General features: G+C 38.0%; 2 protein-coding genes across 3 annotated transcripts; both read left to right on the top strand.

Moving 5' to 3' along the window:
* Positions 1 to 1421: 1421 nt before the first annotated feature.
* Positions 1422 to 9450, top strand: LOC127649231 (mediator of RNA polymerase II transcription subunit 26-like). Of its 2 annotated transcripts, none has more exons than XM_052134237.1 (3): positions 1422 to 1744; positions 5249 to 5323; positions 6122 to 9450. In XM_052134237.1, exons 1-3 carry the CDS (start codon positions 1673 to 1675, stop codon positions 7748 to 7750), a joined length of 1776 nt encoding a protein of 591 aa, XP_051990197.1. In that variant the 5' UTR covers positions 1422 to 1672; the 3' UTR covers positions 7751 to 9450. The 2 variants fall into 2 exon arrangements, with proteins under 2 accessions (XP_051990197.1, XP_051990198.1); XM_052134238.1 differs by lacking the exon at positions 1422 to 1744 and adding an exon at positions 1785 to 2734.
* Positions 9451 to 11013: 1563 nt separating this feature from the next.
* Positions 11014 to 15982, top strand: LOC127649048 (calponin-2-like). Its single transcript, XM_052133941.1, has 7 exons — positions 11014 to 11212; positions 13334 to 13455; positions 13570 to 13636; positions 13718 to 13855; positions 13991 to 14107; positions 14245 to 14391; positions 14470 to 15982. Exons 1-7 carry the CDS (start codon positions 11156 to 11158, stop codon positions 14743 to 14745), a joined length of 924 nt encoding a protein of 307 aa, XP_051989901.1. The 5' UTR covers positions 11014 to 11155; the 3' UTR covers positions 14746 to 15982.
* Positions 15983 to 16269: the final 287 nt, after the last annotated feature.

Genomic DNA, 16269 nt, shown 5'->3' with positions numbered 1-16269 from the left:
GGAGGTACGAGTTGAAATTTACTTTTTGTGGTAATCAACATTTATTAAACCAAAATATTCATTTTACAACAAATTATTAAAAAAACTAAATAATTTTTTTTAGCATTAAGAACATTTAAGACAATTAAAGGGATCATGACATACTCCTAATTTTTTAGGAAATGCATCAATAAGATCAAAGATGTCCATGCACTAGCACTAGCATGTTTACAATTACAACTCAAAATTAAAAATAGCACAGATTTTTGCAAAAACCGGTCCAAGACGTGCGAGGCAGTCATAAGCAGAAGTTCCACAAATTCCAAACAAGCCGTTTTTCCAGCTTAGTTTAAATAAATGCTCTATTATGGATGAAGTTTTCAATTCTGAAACTGAAAATGTTTTTTTTTATAGTATAATGACCTCTTATATGTCAAAAGGGGCTGTGGCTCAGGTGATAGAGTGGGTCGGCTGCCAATCGCAGGTTTGGCGGTTCAATTCCCTGCCCACACGACTCGACATACCGAAGTGTCCTTGGTCAAGACACTGAACCCCAAGTTGCTCCCAATGGTAGGCTAGCGCCTTGCATGAGTGTATGAGTGTGAGTGTGAGTGGATGATTGGGACACAGTGTAAAGCGCTTTGGTAACCTCTAAGGTTAAAAAAAGCACTATATTAGTGCAGACCATTAACCAAAAGTTCAAGGACAACTTTATTACTCACGTCATGACCCCTTTAAGATTTTTGCATTGTGTTATCACCCCATTCTTATTTCCAGAATGTGGAAAATGTTTATATTATTTTTAATGATTTATCAAGTTGTAAAGTATTTATTCACCATAGTAAAATGTAAAACATGACTGTTAGGGTCATGGAAATCACTGAAAACAATTGTAGTAAACGTACATCATTTCCACAATATATTACTGTAACCTATCTGACCATTTTAATTTACTACTTTACATTTAAAGAATGTTTAATACTTTACAATTTAATAAATTATTAAAAAATTATTTATCATTTTCCACATTCTGAAAATGAGAATGGGGTGATTAATGTGCATAACTCATGAAAATAATGTCACAATGTAAAACTCTTAATGGCCCTGAAAACAGCCCTCATTTCTATATGCAAAATATATATTTTTATTTATTTCTTTTGATTTTGGAGTCAAATAGGGCATGGACATTACTTGACAGGTATTGTTAGAATCACCCACTGGCAAAATCCATAATCAGCATTTATTATATCAGCGACACTGTCGAACAAATCGCAGTAAATATTATGGTAATCCCCTTTGCTAACAAATAGGCTGTTTACATATTCTAAAAACTGCCTTTTCACCTTTTGCATCATTCTTTTGTCTGGCTGCATTATTCATTTGATGCGGCGTGATGACGTCACGCGGCGTCGCACGCTCCCATAATGCAGCGGTGCTGAGGTTTAGCTCCAGTGTAGCTCATGAGATCGGCGAGAGCGCTCGACGCAATGAGGCGGAGAGAGACGACAGCCGTCGAACTTTCATCTCCCAACTGAACACACAACACACCATTTCTCAAGCCAACAGGCACGTTAGAAACATGTGGTCCCGCCACTTCTCAATCATCTTGAGAGGCCTGTGAGTTCCCGCAATCCATTGAGTCCTAGAAGTCGGAGGATTTTTCCCCCGTCGGCCGATTCGCACCGAGCAGGCAATGACAACGGCCTCCGCAACCCCGCAGCAGATGAGAGACCGGCTGCTGCAGGCCATCGATAGCCACAGCAATGTGAGTAATTCGCTCACTCTCCCGCCTTCGAGGTCGCTTTCCCCACCACAGACACAGTTAAATCCTTGTTTCGAGCCGCATTGAGCCCCGTATTTTACAGCAAACCTGAATTTGAGCTCACGTTAGCCGGTTCGCTAACCGACTAGAGGCACATTTACCTTCAGCGCTGTGCTAACAGAACAGCTAGACAGGCACGAGTTAAGCACATGTTTCAAACATATGTATGCAGTGAGTGGTTTTAATAAAGCACCCATCTCAGTTTAAGACCAGACTCCGATGACGTGCTGCGTGACATGTTGTCCGTTAGCTGTTTGATGTCAAGCTACCTGCTATGTGGTTCTGGGTCAGATTTAAATAATGTTCTGCTCAGCTCGGTTGACTATTTATAAAGGGTTAATAATGTAAATAAAGCGTTTAGGACACATTCGATGTGTTTCCAGCTTGTTTATGGCATAGTTCAGCTAAAACATGTTAGATCTGTGTGGCTAGCTGACACAGTGGCTCTAGCTAGAGTGCTATCAGATGAATTCACGTTGACGGGAGTGAGTCAGCTGTGAATGTTTGCTTGAATCTGTATATGAACGTAGAACACCAGTAGTTTGTGCAAAGATTACATTTATATTGATGCCGTGAAACAGCCAAGGAAACCGTGTAAGCAATGTCCGTGGTCCGCTAACCCGAGCACACAGACAGCCAGTGACTGTTAACCGGCAGCAGCGTTGCATTTTAGTGTGCAGTGCTTAACTGGAGACCCAGACCTAACTAGATCCCGCTGGTTAGCTGGAAAAGGTGACAGCCACATTGAACGTTTTCCTAGCCTTCCTCGCCAACAACACTGGCTCTCAGGGAGGAGAAAAGGACTTCAAATGAAGAACATGAGGAAAGTAATCAGTGTATAAACAGTTTTGAAGACAAAGGTGTAATTACAGACTGTACAGCATATCCTAAACATTAAGTTTCTAGATTCTGTCTTCACTGGATCTTTTGAAGGTAAGTAGTGTAACTTTGTTCCGGTTTGCCTAACCTTTAAAACCTCTTTTAATCTGGGAGGGGAGGGGGGAGGATGACACTTTGCATACCCTGTTGATCAGACAACTTTACATCATCTATTGCATTGTTAGCAGTCTCTTGGGGTTACATGGCTAGGGTCAGGAGGGTCAGAATGGTGCCCTAGACTAGCTACATGGTGGTTAACCATTCTTTTGTCCATTCAATTGATTGAAAAGCTTGAGCAGACACAGTGAATTTGTAAGAGACTAAATTGAGGTTTATCAGTAAAAATTTGGTTTTAAAGACACAGTCATTGTGTCGTATTTTACATAATATTCTACGTCTTACAATTATAACACCAACCCTCTACGGACTCGTTGGAGAAAGAATCGGCATTTGCCAGTACATTTTTATTTTTACTCGCCAGACTTGACGACTAAAGACATTAAGCAAACCGGAAAGGGGCATTTTCATATATATTTTTATTTTAGTATTAATATATATGACTTCATGTCATGTGTGTGTATATTTTATTTCACTTTTAGTTATTTTAACCACATTTTAGCTTTTTAAACATTTTAAAATTTCACACTGTCAATACAAATGATGTCATAAAATTGCATTTATAAAAATCATTCAAGCTGTTTTCACTAGAAATCTCATACAGATTTTAACGGAATATTTACTAGGGTGGAACCTAATAATGAAAATAAAAATCCAAATATAACATTTAAGTGCTACTATATCAAACAACAACAAATAAAAATAGGTTTATTGGGCAGGGCTTGACACAGGTTTTTACCAAACCCCTGCATAGAAGCTAGGAGCCTATTTGTTAAATTCTTCAATATTTACAGTGTTTGTTGAAGTTAAAATATTACATAATGATTGCCCCTTTAAATATTTAGATATTTAGGCTGAAACCTAAAATTCTGGACACACTGGACTGAAAACCAAAACTGAAAATAATAATATTTTATTAAACATGTTCTAAATGTGACATTACATGATACATTATTATAATATATATATATAGATTGATCGATCCAGAATTGTGTTATTTGTGGGTATCCGCAAGACCGAAAGTGCAGGATGTCGAGCAGCTCGTATTGAACTCATCCTTGTGTTTTACACCACTGATGTAGAGCGGCTTGAACTAGGCATGGGCATAAGTAATTGACTAAACAAGTACTCGTTCAGCACCAGCTAATCGACTTTTAAAAATACTACTTGAAAATCGCTAATTGATTTTCTTTTGCATATTTACCTGCAATGGTAAATTATACTGTACTTTCCCTCTGAATGTCTCACCAAATCTTTAATGCATTGACAATTGTAATTAAATGTAATTATGATTGAATTAATGCATTTTTTCTAAAGAAACAAAGTTTGTTGAAGTTAACTTATTTAAAAAAAACAGTTTTTGGTAACGTTTTTGAATAAAGTGTTAAGTATGTGTTATACCTGTTGATTTTAACTTCCATTATAATTTACAAGAAATCAGTTACCTGTTTTTTGTTGGTTAGAGTACTCGACTACAGAAGTACTCAAATTCCTATCCCTAGCTTGAACAGTAGGTTGGGATATTTGAGCTCTATTTTTAGCGTTGTCATCCAAAATAGCCTTCGAGGCTCGTCACAAGCACAGGAAACACTTTATTAATGTGGTAATAGCCAAGAAAGTGATCGCTTTATAACTTCTGGGCATGTGGACTCTAATGTGAAACTGAAACACAAATCCTAACTGAATGCACCAGCCGCTGTCCACATGAAATGTAATTCTACTAAGTTCTTTCCACACAAATCCTGTATTTTCGTTTTCTGTTTCATACCGGAAAATAAACCAGTGGTTTCTGAATACATTTATAGTCATGATTTTTTTTTTCTCCTCTTTCGGCTATTTACATATATATTACCGGTACACTTACTACATTATTACATTTTATTACGTTTGTTTGTATGCGTTACATGGCTACAGACGCTTTACACTGGTCTGTAGCCATGCTGTACAACAGACAATGTTGTGAAAACTCTCCTTGAAAATGTTTAAGCAAAATCAGGCATTGTTAAATGCAATGTAAATGTAAGTCATATTATGGCTCAACTAAAGCAATGGTGACACTGCGATCCACAACAACTCAGTTGCAGCCAAATAAGGTACATTTTCTTCAGAGTGTGCTCTCGTGAGACACAGCATTCAGTGAAAGGATCTCGGTGCTAAGCTTTTTCTTCGCCACTACACAACTCTATCACTGGCGAGTGAACATACAGGAATTTGTAGTCGCATAGCTTGAAATATTGTCCTACGTGATTTACTCGCAATGTGGATGCCTGATTAAGCAAGTCTTTATGCTACTTCAAGTCTTAAATAATTAATGGCATTTGAGTATGGTCTCAATTCTTATGGTTTCAGTCCACTGAAAAGCAGAATGCTATATTCAGCCATTAATTTAAATGATAATATATTATAATCTTGCCAAATATTGTGTTTTAAGTGTTCTCTTTTCCTGAACAGATATGTAACATGGTTGCAGTTCTTGATGTTATTACCAATTTGGAGAAATACCCTATCACCAAAGAAGCTCTTGAGGTTGGTATTGGTGTTACTAGTCAATAGTTTTTTTTTACTCCTCATATTTTTCCTAAAGTTTTAAATAAATAGCCATAGTGTTGTTTACTAGTAAGCACCAAAAATACTATTTATATAGGGCTGTGTAATACGGTTTTATTACCTTTCTTGCATTAGTTTTGTTGCCATTTAATTTCAGAATTCACACACACACACACACACCGTACTGATTTACTGTTTAACATTTTAGACACTTGAGATGATTCACAAAAACATTTGGCTTAAGATGGTTATTTATATCTTCAGCTTTAGTGTGTCAATAGGCAAAATACATTTTAGACTCCCAGTCATTACTTTTGCAAATATAAATGATTAGATTAGAATAGAAGAACAGGACACTCTGCATGAGATGGCATTGCCCCCATAGTGCCCCCCACTGAACATAGTCAGTCTGGGATTACATGAAGAAACCGAAGCATTTGAGATAGCCTAAATAGATAGAAGAACTGTGGTGAATTCTCCCAAGAAGCTTGGTACATCCTATCTGCCAACAACCAAGAAAAACTGTGTCCAGGAGTACCTAGGATAATTGAGCTGTTTAAAAGGCAAAGGTGGTCACACCAAATATTGATTTAGCTTTGTTTACTGGACTTTGTATGACATTAAGTGATAAATGAAAACTATTTATTTCAATATTTTTGAATGCATCCTCACTATGCAACATTTTATATATATATATATATATATTTTAGTCATGTGAACCTCAACGGTAGAAGTTTACTTTTCTCTACATTTATTTACAATGTATTTCCTATGCAGGAAACCCGCTTGGGAAAGCTGATTAATGATGTGCGAAAAAAAACAAAGGATGAAGACCTTGCCAAACGTGCTAAGAAACTCCTGAGAAACTGGCAGAAGCTTATTGAGCCTGGGCAAAGTGACACTCCAGCGAGAGGAGTGCCAAATGTTCCAGGCTCTGCCAATGGAGGTGCTCACCCCTGCCGGATAGACACGCCTCCAGCAGTCCCCCCACCAAGCAAGATTGCTCCAGAGCTTAAAACCAGAAATGACATCCACAACACTTACTCCCCAAAGGCAGAGAAATCTAGCAGTCGAAAACGGCGGGGCGATCAAAGGGATAGCCCGCATCTGCCAGCCAAAATTTCAAAAACGTCCCTTTTTGAGCAAATGTATTCTTCCCCACCATCAAATGGAATTAGGGGGAGCCCTGAGCATCTCGTGGAAAAAGATGATGCACCATCTGACAGGATTCGCACAGAGCACCTTGAGAACGACAGGCAAAACAAAATTCCTGTCAATGCTGTGAAGCCTCACCCAAGCTCTCCCGGGCTTACCAAACTACCTAGCACTTCCTCCTTACTCAAAACGTCAGTGTTACAGCAGCATGCGAGAATGGATGGTGGGCAGCATCAACCTAAAAGTCCACGGAACTCCTCGAGTCCACGCAGTTTAACACATGAGACAGTTGCCAAGAAGTCTTCAACACATGGACCGAAAGGGAATCTGTCGAGCCCATCTCTGAATTCTGCCCAAGTGCCCTCTCCTTTGCCTACATTGCAGCCTTTAAACTCCCCGGCCCAAGTGTGTATTGGTGATGGTCCGTCATCTGTTGCTGTGGAAGGCTCAATGCACTTGCACAGATCCACAGAAAGAGTCCCCCAACCCACACACAGCACCACAACACTGGAGCCACTATCTAGTTCCCCGCTCATCTCCCACCAAGCCAAACATGGCTTAGAGGGCACAGAGACCAAGGGTGAGCGAGATGGAGCAACATCCAACTCGGAGGGCAAAAAGAGGAAGAAGTATAGGCCCAGAGACTACAAGGTAAATGTTCTGGGGCAGTCCTTAGAAGACAGAACAAAGCCTGTCCGATTAAAAGAACGTAGATTGACGTTTGACCCAGTGACAGGACAGATTAAGCCCCTCACACCAAAAGAATCTCACCACGAGGAAGAATGCCAAGGAATGCAGATTTCAGAGCCCCCAAGGACTGAGATGCCCCAACAGAAAACACCCACATCAGTCCCCAACCCCTTTCAACAGACGAACTGGAAAGAGCTGTCCAGAAATGAAATTGTTCAATCTTACCTTAATCTTCAGAGCAATGTTCTCACATCCTCTGGAGCACAGACCCATGGGGCACACTTTTTCATGAGTGAATATTTAAAACGAGAGGAACATGATGTTAAAGAATCCAGAAAAACACACGTTTTAGCACCTAGCAGCTCTGATGCTGAACTACCCGGGGTGACTCGGGAGGTAACCAATGAGGACCTACTCAGAATACACAAGGAACACTGGCCAGGGGTGAGTGGTTGCTATGATACCAAGGGAAACTGGTTTGATTGGACAGAGTGCATATCGTTGGATCCTCATGGTGATGAGAGCAAATTGAACATCCTGCCATATGTTTGCCTAGACTGAGAGAACCAGCGTTATGCTTACTTGAGTTGGAAAAGTTTTCAATGTACCCACTGTGAGTTTAGGGAGATTTAACTGTTAGTTTCTCTCCTTGTCACTCTGTACAAGGTTCATCTTACAGGTGTAATGAATGAACGGGTGTTGTTCCAAGTTTTCTGTGAGAAGGAACCGATAAGATGTCCTGTTTGTAATGTGCTGCTACCAACAAGAATTTGCAAACAAGGGTTGTATATAATGGCTCGCAGGGATTTAACTGGGCCAGTTATTGCACAATGTGTGATTAGGAGGTTCAGAGCAAGCATTGAGCAGTACAGATATGTTTGAAAGCAAGTTGAAAACATTTGTTTGGCAGTTACAAAAAAAGCTTTATGTGACAGAATAAATTATAAAAAAAAAAAAATTGTATCATGTATGCATCTATTTATTTGACCCTCTTTTTCCTTCATTTTTCCTAGCAGAAGTTTATCCACTAAAATGTGCAAATATCTTTTGAGGCTTTTCTGTTGGCATCACATATTTCCCCCCATTTGTGATGTACATGAGACATATATAAATACAATTTTCCCACAGCACTTACATGCGTGTGCTAATTGCATTAGATATCAACATTCCATACTGTACCAAACATAATTTCTTGCTTAAATTTTGTTTCTCAATTTATCTAAAATATGTGATATTCATGAGAAAAAAAATCCATCTATTTTTAGATGTGTTAAATAAAACAATATTTTAAACAAATCTGTTTACCTAGATAATTGTAAACGGGGGAAAAAAATGGGTTAAATGTCAAAAAGGAAAAAAGGCTATTCATGTTTGCAAATATTTGAATTCAGAGAATAGCCACAGAGGGTGCTATTTTTCATCATACTGTGAGGACAGGAAAGCAGGAAAATGTTAATATGCTGGAAATATACTTGTTACCATTCCTTCAGATATTGTTTGCCTTACTGAAATAAATTAAACAATGACTTTGTTATTTGAAGAGCCTTAGTAAATTTATGGCATTTAGACTTTTGTTTAGGTGGTACAGAAACACCTTATTTCGTCTGCCGTTTGGTCCTTTTTTTTTTCCTTCAAATGGACGCATTGTGCTAGAAATGTGTCAATAAATTTGCGCATTATCCTGCTCGTCTGTACATAGTTCTTGAAATTCATGTAAAACTTAGTCTTATGTTTTGTGTGAATGTAATTAATTTGAGGAAAAGAAGCATTTTGAATGAAATACTCAATCGATTGCATTGCTGTTCATGGACATTCATAGACCTAGATTTTTAGATTGTGGTCATATTCATTCAGCAATTTCAGTTTAACCGGTTATTGATTGTTTTTTTTTTTTTTTCAAATATTTTATTATTTGCCATTGTTTTGAAGACAAATGTCTTGTGAAGGGGTGAAACCAATTTGCTGTCGACTTGCAAACACTGTGCTCTGCTACCTTCGTCCTACCAATGTGCCTTTGATGTAAAATGTTTGGAAAGGCTTTCGCTAGCTTCACTTGGTTTAAAAAGTATGGAATATGTTTTTTTTTAAACCATGTCAGATATTCCAGGGATATGCATCATTTCTGAAGCAAAGGCCATCTATGAGCTCAACACTATGAGGGCCATCTATGAGCTCACACTGCAAATATAATTTGCAATTTAAAACTAGGAGACTACTTTTGATCATTTTTGATCAGTATATTTGTTCAGTGTTTAACATTCATTTGTTCGAAAAATAAAATGATCAAAACTCTTTGCATCATGGTACCTTTTCTTCAATCATTTTTTTCTCCAAACCCACATGATTGAGGTGTGCGTGATGAGGGGATTTTTTTTTTTTTTTTTTAATGAAATGTATTTATTTTTTTCTGTAAAATTTCAGGACCACTAAAAAGACTCAAAGATAAAACCCATCAAATGTATTCTGGTAACCACATTATGTACAATTACTTATACTTGTTGTTGTCTATTTGTTTGATTGGTTTGTCACTGAACTCCCTTTAACCGAGCTAGTCGATGCTGACCATGTATTAATGTCTCAAATAGCGGTTAAACCATACACACGAACACAGTGTAACATTACGGTAGCTGTATATATTGGCCAAATTTTGTGTCATTTTTCATCTTATAACTTTACAGACAACCCAAAATAATCACTGGTAAAGACTTCATATTTCACTTCATGATTTTTCAATACATTTAAAGGGATAGTTCATCCAAAAATATGAATTCTGTCATCATTTACTCAACCTCATGTCGTTCCAAACTCGCATTACTTTTTATGTGCAACATGATTAATTTTAGATGTAGACAGTGCTCTGAACGTGTGCACTAAAAAAGCTAGACATAACTCATATACAAGAATTCAGGTATCTCAACATGCTTTTAAATTTTTTTATTTTTTTTACCTTGCACAGTGTCTAAATAAATAGTGGTTCTGTGCAACACACTCAAAACACAGCTGGACATGGTGTAACAGTCACAAACGTCCCCTAGTGCATGTTTACATAGAAAACCAATGAAAAAGAGCACTGTACATTCCTCCTTTTTTACTGTACATTTTGTCATTGCAGTCTTTAGGCACAATCGTGATCTCATACTTGATTGCACTTCCTAATGCTTGACGCATATGCAGAGCTCTAGATGGTGCTATAGGAAGTGCTTGAAATCATGATCACCAAGTAGATTGCAGATGTCAAGATGTAGCCTATAGTGAAAATGTGGAGTTATATTTTGGTCTGTTCTCACTCAAAACCAACTGTGGGTCACTACAGAATAAATTGGTTAAATCACTGGAGTCTTAATGATTACTTTTATGCTGACTTTATATTCTTTTTGGAGCTTCAAAGGTCTGATCACCATTCACTTGCATTTTATGGACCTACAGAGCTGAAATATTCTTCTAAATGTGTTCAGCAGAAGAAAGAAAGCCACACATCTGGGATGGCAAGAGGGAGGGTAAATGAAGAAAGGATTTTCTTTTTGGGTGAACTAACCCTTTAATTGCGTTGTTTTATTTTGCATAGCTTTCTCAGCATTTCAGATAAATATTTCATGCATGTTAGTGACATTATTCAGTTGCCTGCGGTGTATTCCCAGAGGTGATTCATGCCTCATCCATCTACCGCGCATCTGGAATGCCAGGATGGACATAGGGATACTCCCATTGTAAAGGAATTCGGTCCTTTAGTGCCATATATGGAGTTTTTGATATCAATCACGGCCAAGACGGAAAGAAAGGGGCGGGATCTGTAGTGAGCGGCTATTCCCATTGGTGTCGAGATAAATCTGGGGAAGTACTAAATCTACATACGCTGCAACAGCAAAGTAGGCCGATTTATCAAACTTTACCGAAGTCATTATTTTAATTCGCGAAACGCTACTAGCGACTATTTGTTTTTAACTTCGACTAGTTTTGTTGCTGACAATGTCTACTTTCAACAGAGGTCCTGCTTATGGGTTTTCAGCGGAAGTAAAAAGTAAGGTATGTATAATCATTTACAAAATATTTTTTAAACGGCCTTTAAAACAGATTGTATGTATTGTATTTGGAATACTGTGGCTATTATTTTGCCGGGAAGATCAAATTAAATTATATCATCAAATGTTTCCTAAACTTCCTGTCGTGTTGTCACACACGTGCAACTATTCAAGGTATACCCGCAAATGCGCTTCACTTCATGCATTTCGAATTATTTGATCATTTGTTAAAATATGACCAAATCGAATTTAATCAAACGAGGACAACTGGTTATTTCGTTGAAAATGTCACAGAAACTCAGTTAAGAAAGTTCTTAAGTAACTCTTGGGGCGTTGCCTCGAGTGCTTAATTGTGTCATTGTAATCTGGCCTGAAATACACACACCTCTTGTTCACATTCCTCTAGTATACTTGGTATCGGTCAAGTTAACAGTTCTTACAGTAACTTGGTAGATATTGTTAGATGGGTTAACACTGTTATATATTTTGACATTTTAAGACATACATTTAATTCTTGCATACCTACACATGGAGCGTTTGAACCTGCAGGGAACTTAAGACTGCTCCAGTGATGTATTCACACAAATCTTCAATAGATCACTGGAGCAGTTTGATGTTCCCTGCAGCTTCAAACACTCAAATCTCACACACACACACACACAAAATCAAAGGACTTAATGACTAATTACTACAAGTAATTTGAGAGACTGGTTTTGGCCTACCTGAAGGACATCATTGGACCCCCTGCTGGTCCCCCTTCAGTTTACTAACTGAGCAAACTGGTCTGTGGATGATGCTGTCAATATGGGACTGCATTATAATCCTGCAACACCTTGACAGACCTGTGATTTATGCAAGGATCCTATTTGTGGACTTCAGTTCAGCCTTCATGCTTGATCTTCTTTCAACCAAACTGACCCAACTCTCGGTGCCAGATTGGCAGCAGCCGTGACCCTCACTATTAGCACTGGTGCTCCTCAGGGATGCGTTCTTCATCCACTGCTCTTCTCCCTGTACACGAATGACTGCACTGCAAAAGACCCCACTCTCAAGCTCCTGAAGTTTCAGATGACCCCACGGTCATCTGCCTCATCCGCGACGGTGACGAGTCTGCATACAGAAGGGAGGTTGATCAGCTGCCCCCCCCCCCCACCCCCGAACTGTTGCCCTCTGGCCGACGCTACAGATTACTGAGCACCAGGACATCCAGTCACAAGAACCGTTTTTAACCCTCAGGCCATTTTCCTCATGAACAATTAAACTGTCTCTGGATTCCCCCATAATGCAATGATGTCAATAAATAACTCCTGTACAAATTTTTATTCAATAAATGTACATATTCCTACCTGGCACACACATTACCACTTGCACATGTACATATGCAATTCTGTTATATATCCCATTATATATTTATACTCTTACCTGGTTTTATATTATGTGTATCACTGTAATGTTCTGTGTGCACTTGTTTCTCGTTACATAAAACAATTCCTTGTGTACATGAGAACACTTGGCAATAAAGTTCATTCTGATTCTGACATAGAGAAAAGTATATCATATACACTCACTGAGCACTTTATAGGAACACTATGGTCCTAATAAAGTGCCTGACGTGGTCTTCTGCTGTTGTAGCCCATCCGCCTCAAGGTTTGAAGTGTTGTGCATTCTGAATTGCAATTCTGCTCACTACAATTGTACAGAGTGGTTATCTGAGTTACCATAGCCTTTCTGTCAGCCCGAACTGGCCATTCTCCATTGACTGTTGTGTGTGAAAATCCCAGAAGATCAGCAGTTACAGAATACTCAAACCAGCCCGTCTGACACCTACAATCATGCCATGGTTGAAATCACTGAGATCACATTTTTCCTCATTCTGATGGTTGATGTGAACATTAACTGAAGCTCCTGACCAGTATCTGCAAGATTTTATGCAATGCATTGCTGCCACATAATTGGCCGATTAGATAATCACATGAATAAGTAGGTGTACAGGTGTTCTTAATAAAGTTCTCAGTGAGTGTATGTACAGCTGATGTTCTCAAGGAGATGCTAGATAGAGAATCCTAGAACTATGAAATGTTTTTTTTTTTTTATTTATTAACTGCTGTCTTCATCTTTCCACTAGATTGCACAGAAGTATGACTCCCAGAAAGAGGATGAATTACGAATTTGGATTGAAGACATTACAGGGCGGTCAATCGGAGATGACTTCCAGAAGGGTTTAAAAAATGGTGTCATACTCTGCGAGTAAGTTTAGTGTTGTGTTTGCAATTTATGTTTTTCAGTTCAAGATGATGATTTGTGCCTAATCGGGTCTCTTCAAAGGCAGTTTTACAATAGACATTATGTCTTTTCTTAAAGGCTCATCAACAAACTTCAGCCAGGGTCTGTGAAAAAAATCAACCAATCATCCCAGAATTGGCATCAGGTAAGCTGACATTTTCCATATCTAAAAACACACAAAGTGCCAAATTGATGTTCTCATTTAGCTATTGCATTTCTTTTGCAGCTGGAGAACTTGACTAACTTCATCAAAGCAATCACAACATATGGTCTCAAACCTCATGATATTTTTGAAGCCAATGATCTATTTGAGAGCGGAAATATGACACAAGTTCAGACCACCCTTCTGGCTCTTGCCAGCATGGTTAGCATTTCCCCTCTGAATTATATAATTAAACAAAATTAATATTTTGCTTTATAACAGTTCCTCTAAAGTCTTGACTTTTCATATGACTTTGAAACTGAAAAATGTTCATGCATGCATTTACCATGTTTATAGGCAAAAACCAAGGGAAGTCACTCAAGTGTTGATATTGGAGTGAAGTATGCAGAGAAACAGGAGAGGGCATTTGATGAGGAGAAAATGAAAGCTGGGCAATGTGTTATTGGACTACAGGTATGATCTAAATTAAATGGTGGAGTGGCTATGTACAACAAAGTTTCTCTTTACTAAAGAAAAGAAAATCTGGAAGCCAGAAAAGAAACATCCACTTTACAAGCTCATTTGTAACTTTTATGTATGCCTTTCTATAGATGGGAACAAATAAATGTGCTAGTCAAGCTGGAATGAATGCATATGGCACCAGAAGGCATCTCTATGATCCCAAGTCACACATTCTCCCACCAATGGACCACTCAACCATCAGCCTTCAAATGGGAACAAACAAGGGTGCAAGCCAAGTGAGTACCTCCATGATATCTGAAATTTCGTATTTTCTCTTAATTTATTGTTATCTTATTTTTATCTTTTCCTTTCAGGCTGGCATGACGGCACCTGGGACCCGTCGTGCAATCTATGACCAGAAAAGTGGCACTGACAAGTGTGACAACTCCACCATGTCCCTGCAAATGGGCTACACTCAAGGGGCCAACCAGAGCGGGCAAAACTTTGGGCTAGGCCGCCAAATCTACGATGCCAAGTACTGCCCCAAAGGTGTGCCAAGCGCAACTGGAGAAGGGGCTGATGGTGCTGGCTATGTAGATTGCCATGATGAGGAGTACCAGGGTTACCAGGATGATGGTCAAGATTATTGAATTGACCAATCACAGGCTCTAAGTCCAAATAAGAAGCTAAAGGGAAGTTAGCACTTCCTTGCAAACAAGACCCAAAACATGCCTTTACACCACAGTAAATGTGGTGCTGTGGAAAATAGATTCTCTATGAAAGTGACCAATAGATAACATATCACTTGTTAAGTATATTGATGTTCTTTTTATAAACCGTTTGTTTTTTTTTCAATTTTGATCTAGAGCCCTACAAAACATATCACTTAAGTGTTATATCTATTGATACTACTTGTATTTTATATGGTTTGAATTGCACAACCACTATAATAATATTTAGTGTTTGCTTAATTGTCAGTTTAGTTTTTATGTATCTCTACTTGGAACATAATAAGGAAAGGGGATTACTGTAAAGTTATTCACAATCTCAAAACGCAGAATTATTTTCTTTGTTCAAGCTGCCAAAATTAAACTGATGTAAAGAAATTTTATATTATGTATGGACAAGAGTGTAATTGGAGCCGGATTCATTAATTGAATATAAAGCATGCTCGGAGCTTTAAAATTCTCTTCAAAATGCTTTTTTACTCCGTTGAACATTTGAAGTTGAATATTAGCTCTTACAGTTAAAGTAATGACTGTTTTTAAATAGGGTAGATTTAGTTATGGTGAATGTGGTCCATTGTCATATTTTAATAGCCTATTTCCCCAGTTCTATTTAATATCATGTTGTTATGCTGAAAAGTGTGAACGCATACCTGAGATGCACAAAAAGGATGTTTTTACCTATCATTTCAGCAGCATTTATGAGTCCTGATTTTGACATTCCAAATCTTATACTTCCTCAGTTGGTGTGAGGAGATGTGAATGTGGTTTACACTTATTGTCTTGGACGTTAAAGTCTCATATGCAATATGATATTTGTATAATGTGTCCTTTTATACTCACTTTTATTTGTTTCTTTAAGATATGTCTAAATGAAATATTTCTCTTTATAGAGCCAGATGAACTGGAGAGCCTTGTTTTCTTTGGATTATATTATGTGAAAGGATATTGAAGTAGAACATTCCAAATTAGGAACTGGATTCACTACATTCTCATTTCACAGTATTTGAAAATTTTTTATAAATTCCTGAAGTGACACTTCTCATTCCTAATAACTGGTCAATAAAAGTCAAAGTTTTGCTTTTGTATTAGATGTCTGTTGTTTTTATTTTGAATATTGTGGGTGTAGTAAAGACAGGGCTTTTAATAAAATATGTGTTATGAATGATCCTATTAGTCTTTTATTCACTCAATTTGATGAGAGACATGTACGTCCCTTTTCAACACTGGCTTTCTGAAACATTTTTGTATTGAAGATGGTATGTGTTCTTAATTCTGCACAAGGGGAAGATCACATTTTATAAAATTATTGAAATCACTTGTGGCTTTCCCAATGAAAATCCTGCATCATTTAATCAAATGTTCTAGGTACCCCTATAATACAGACTTGGAGCAAAGCAGCTGTACAGTTATTGAAAAGTTAGCCAATACTGCCACCTTTTGGGAAAC

Source organism: Xyrauchen texanus, chromosome 9, assembly GCF_025860055.1.
Source record: "Xyrauchen texanus isolate HMW12.3.18 chromosome 9, RBS_HiC_50CHRs, whole genome shotgun sequence".
NCBI lineage: Eukaryota > Metazoa > Chordata > Actinopteri > Cypriniformes > Catostomidae > Xyrauchen > Xyrauchen texanus.
This window is presented reverse-complemented; position numbering and strand designations above follow the sequence as displayed.

Coding starts and splice junctions, on each gene's coding strand:
- LOC127649231 (XM_052134237.1), top strand. CDS start 1,673: ATGACAACGGCCTCCGCAACCCCGCAGCAGATGAGAGACCGGCTGCTG. Junction 1,745..5,248: donor CCATCGATAGCCACAGCAAT/GTGAGTAATTCG, acceptor TTTCCTGAACAG/ATATGTAACATGGTTGCAGT. Junction 5,324..6,121: donor TCACCAAAGAAGCTCTTGAG/GTTGGTATTGGT, acceptor TTTCCTATGCAG/GAAACCCGCTTGGGAAAGCT.
- LOC127649048 (XM_052133941.1), top strand. CDS start 11,156: ATGTCTACTTTCAACAGAGGTCCTGCTTATGGGTTTTCAGCGGAAGTA. Junction 11,213..13,333: donor CAGCGGAAGTAAAAAGTAAG/GTATGTATAATC, acceptor TCTTTCCACTAG/ATTGCACAGAAGTATGACTC. Junction 14,392..14,469: donor CAAACAAGGGTGCAAGCCAA/GTGAGTACCTCC, acceptor TTTTCCTTTCAG/GCTGGCATGACGGCACCTGG.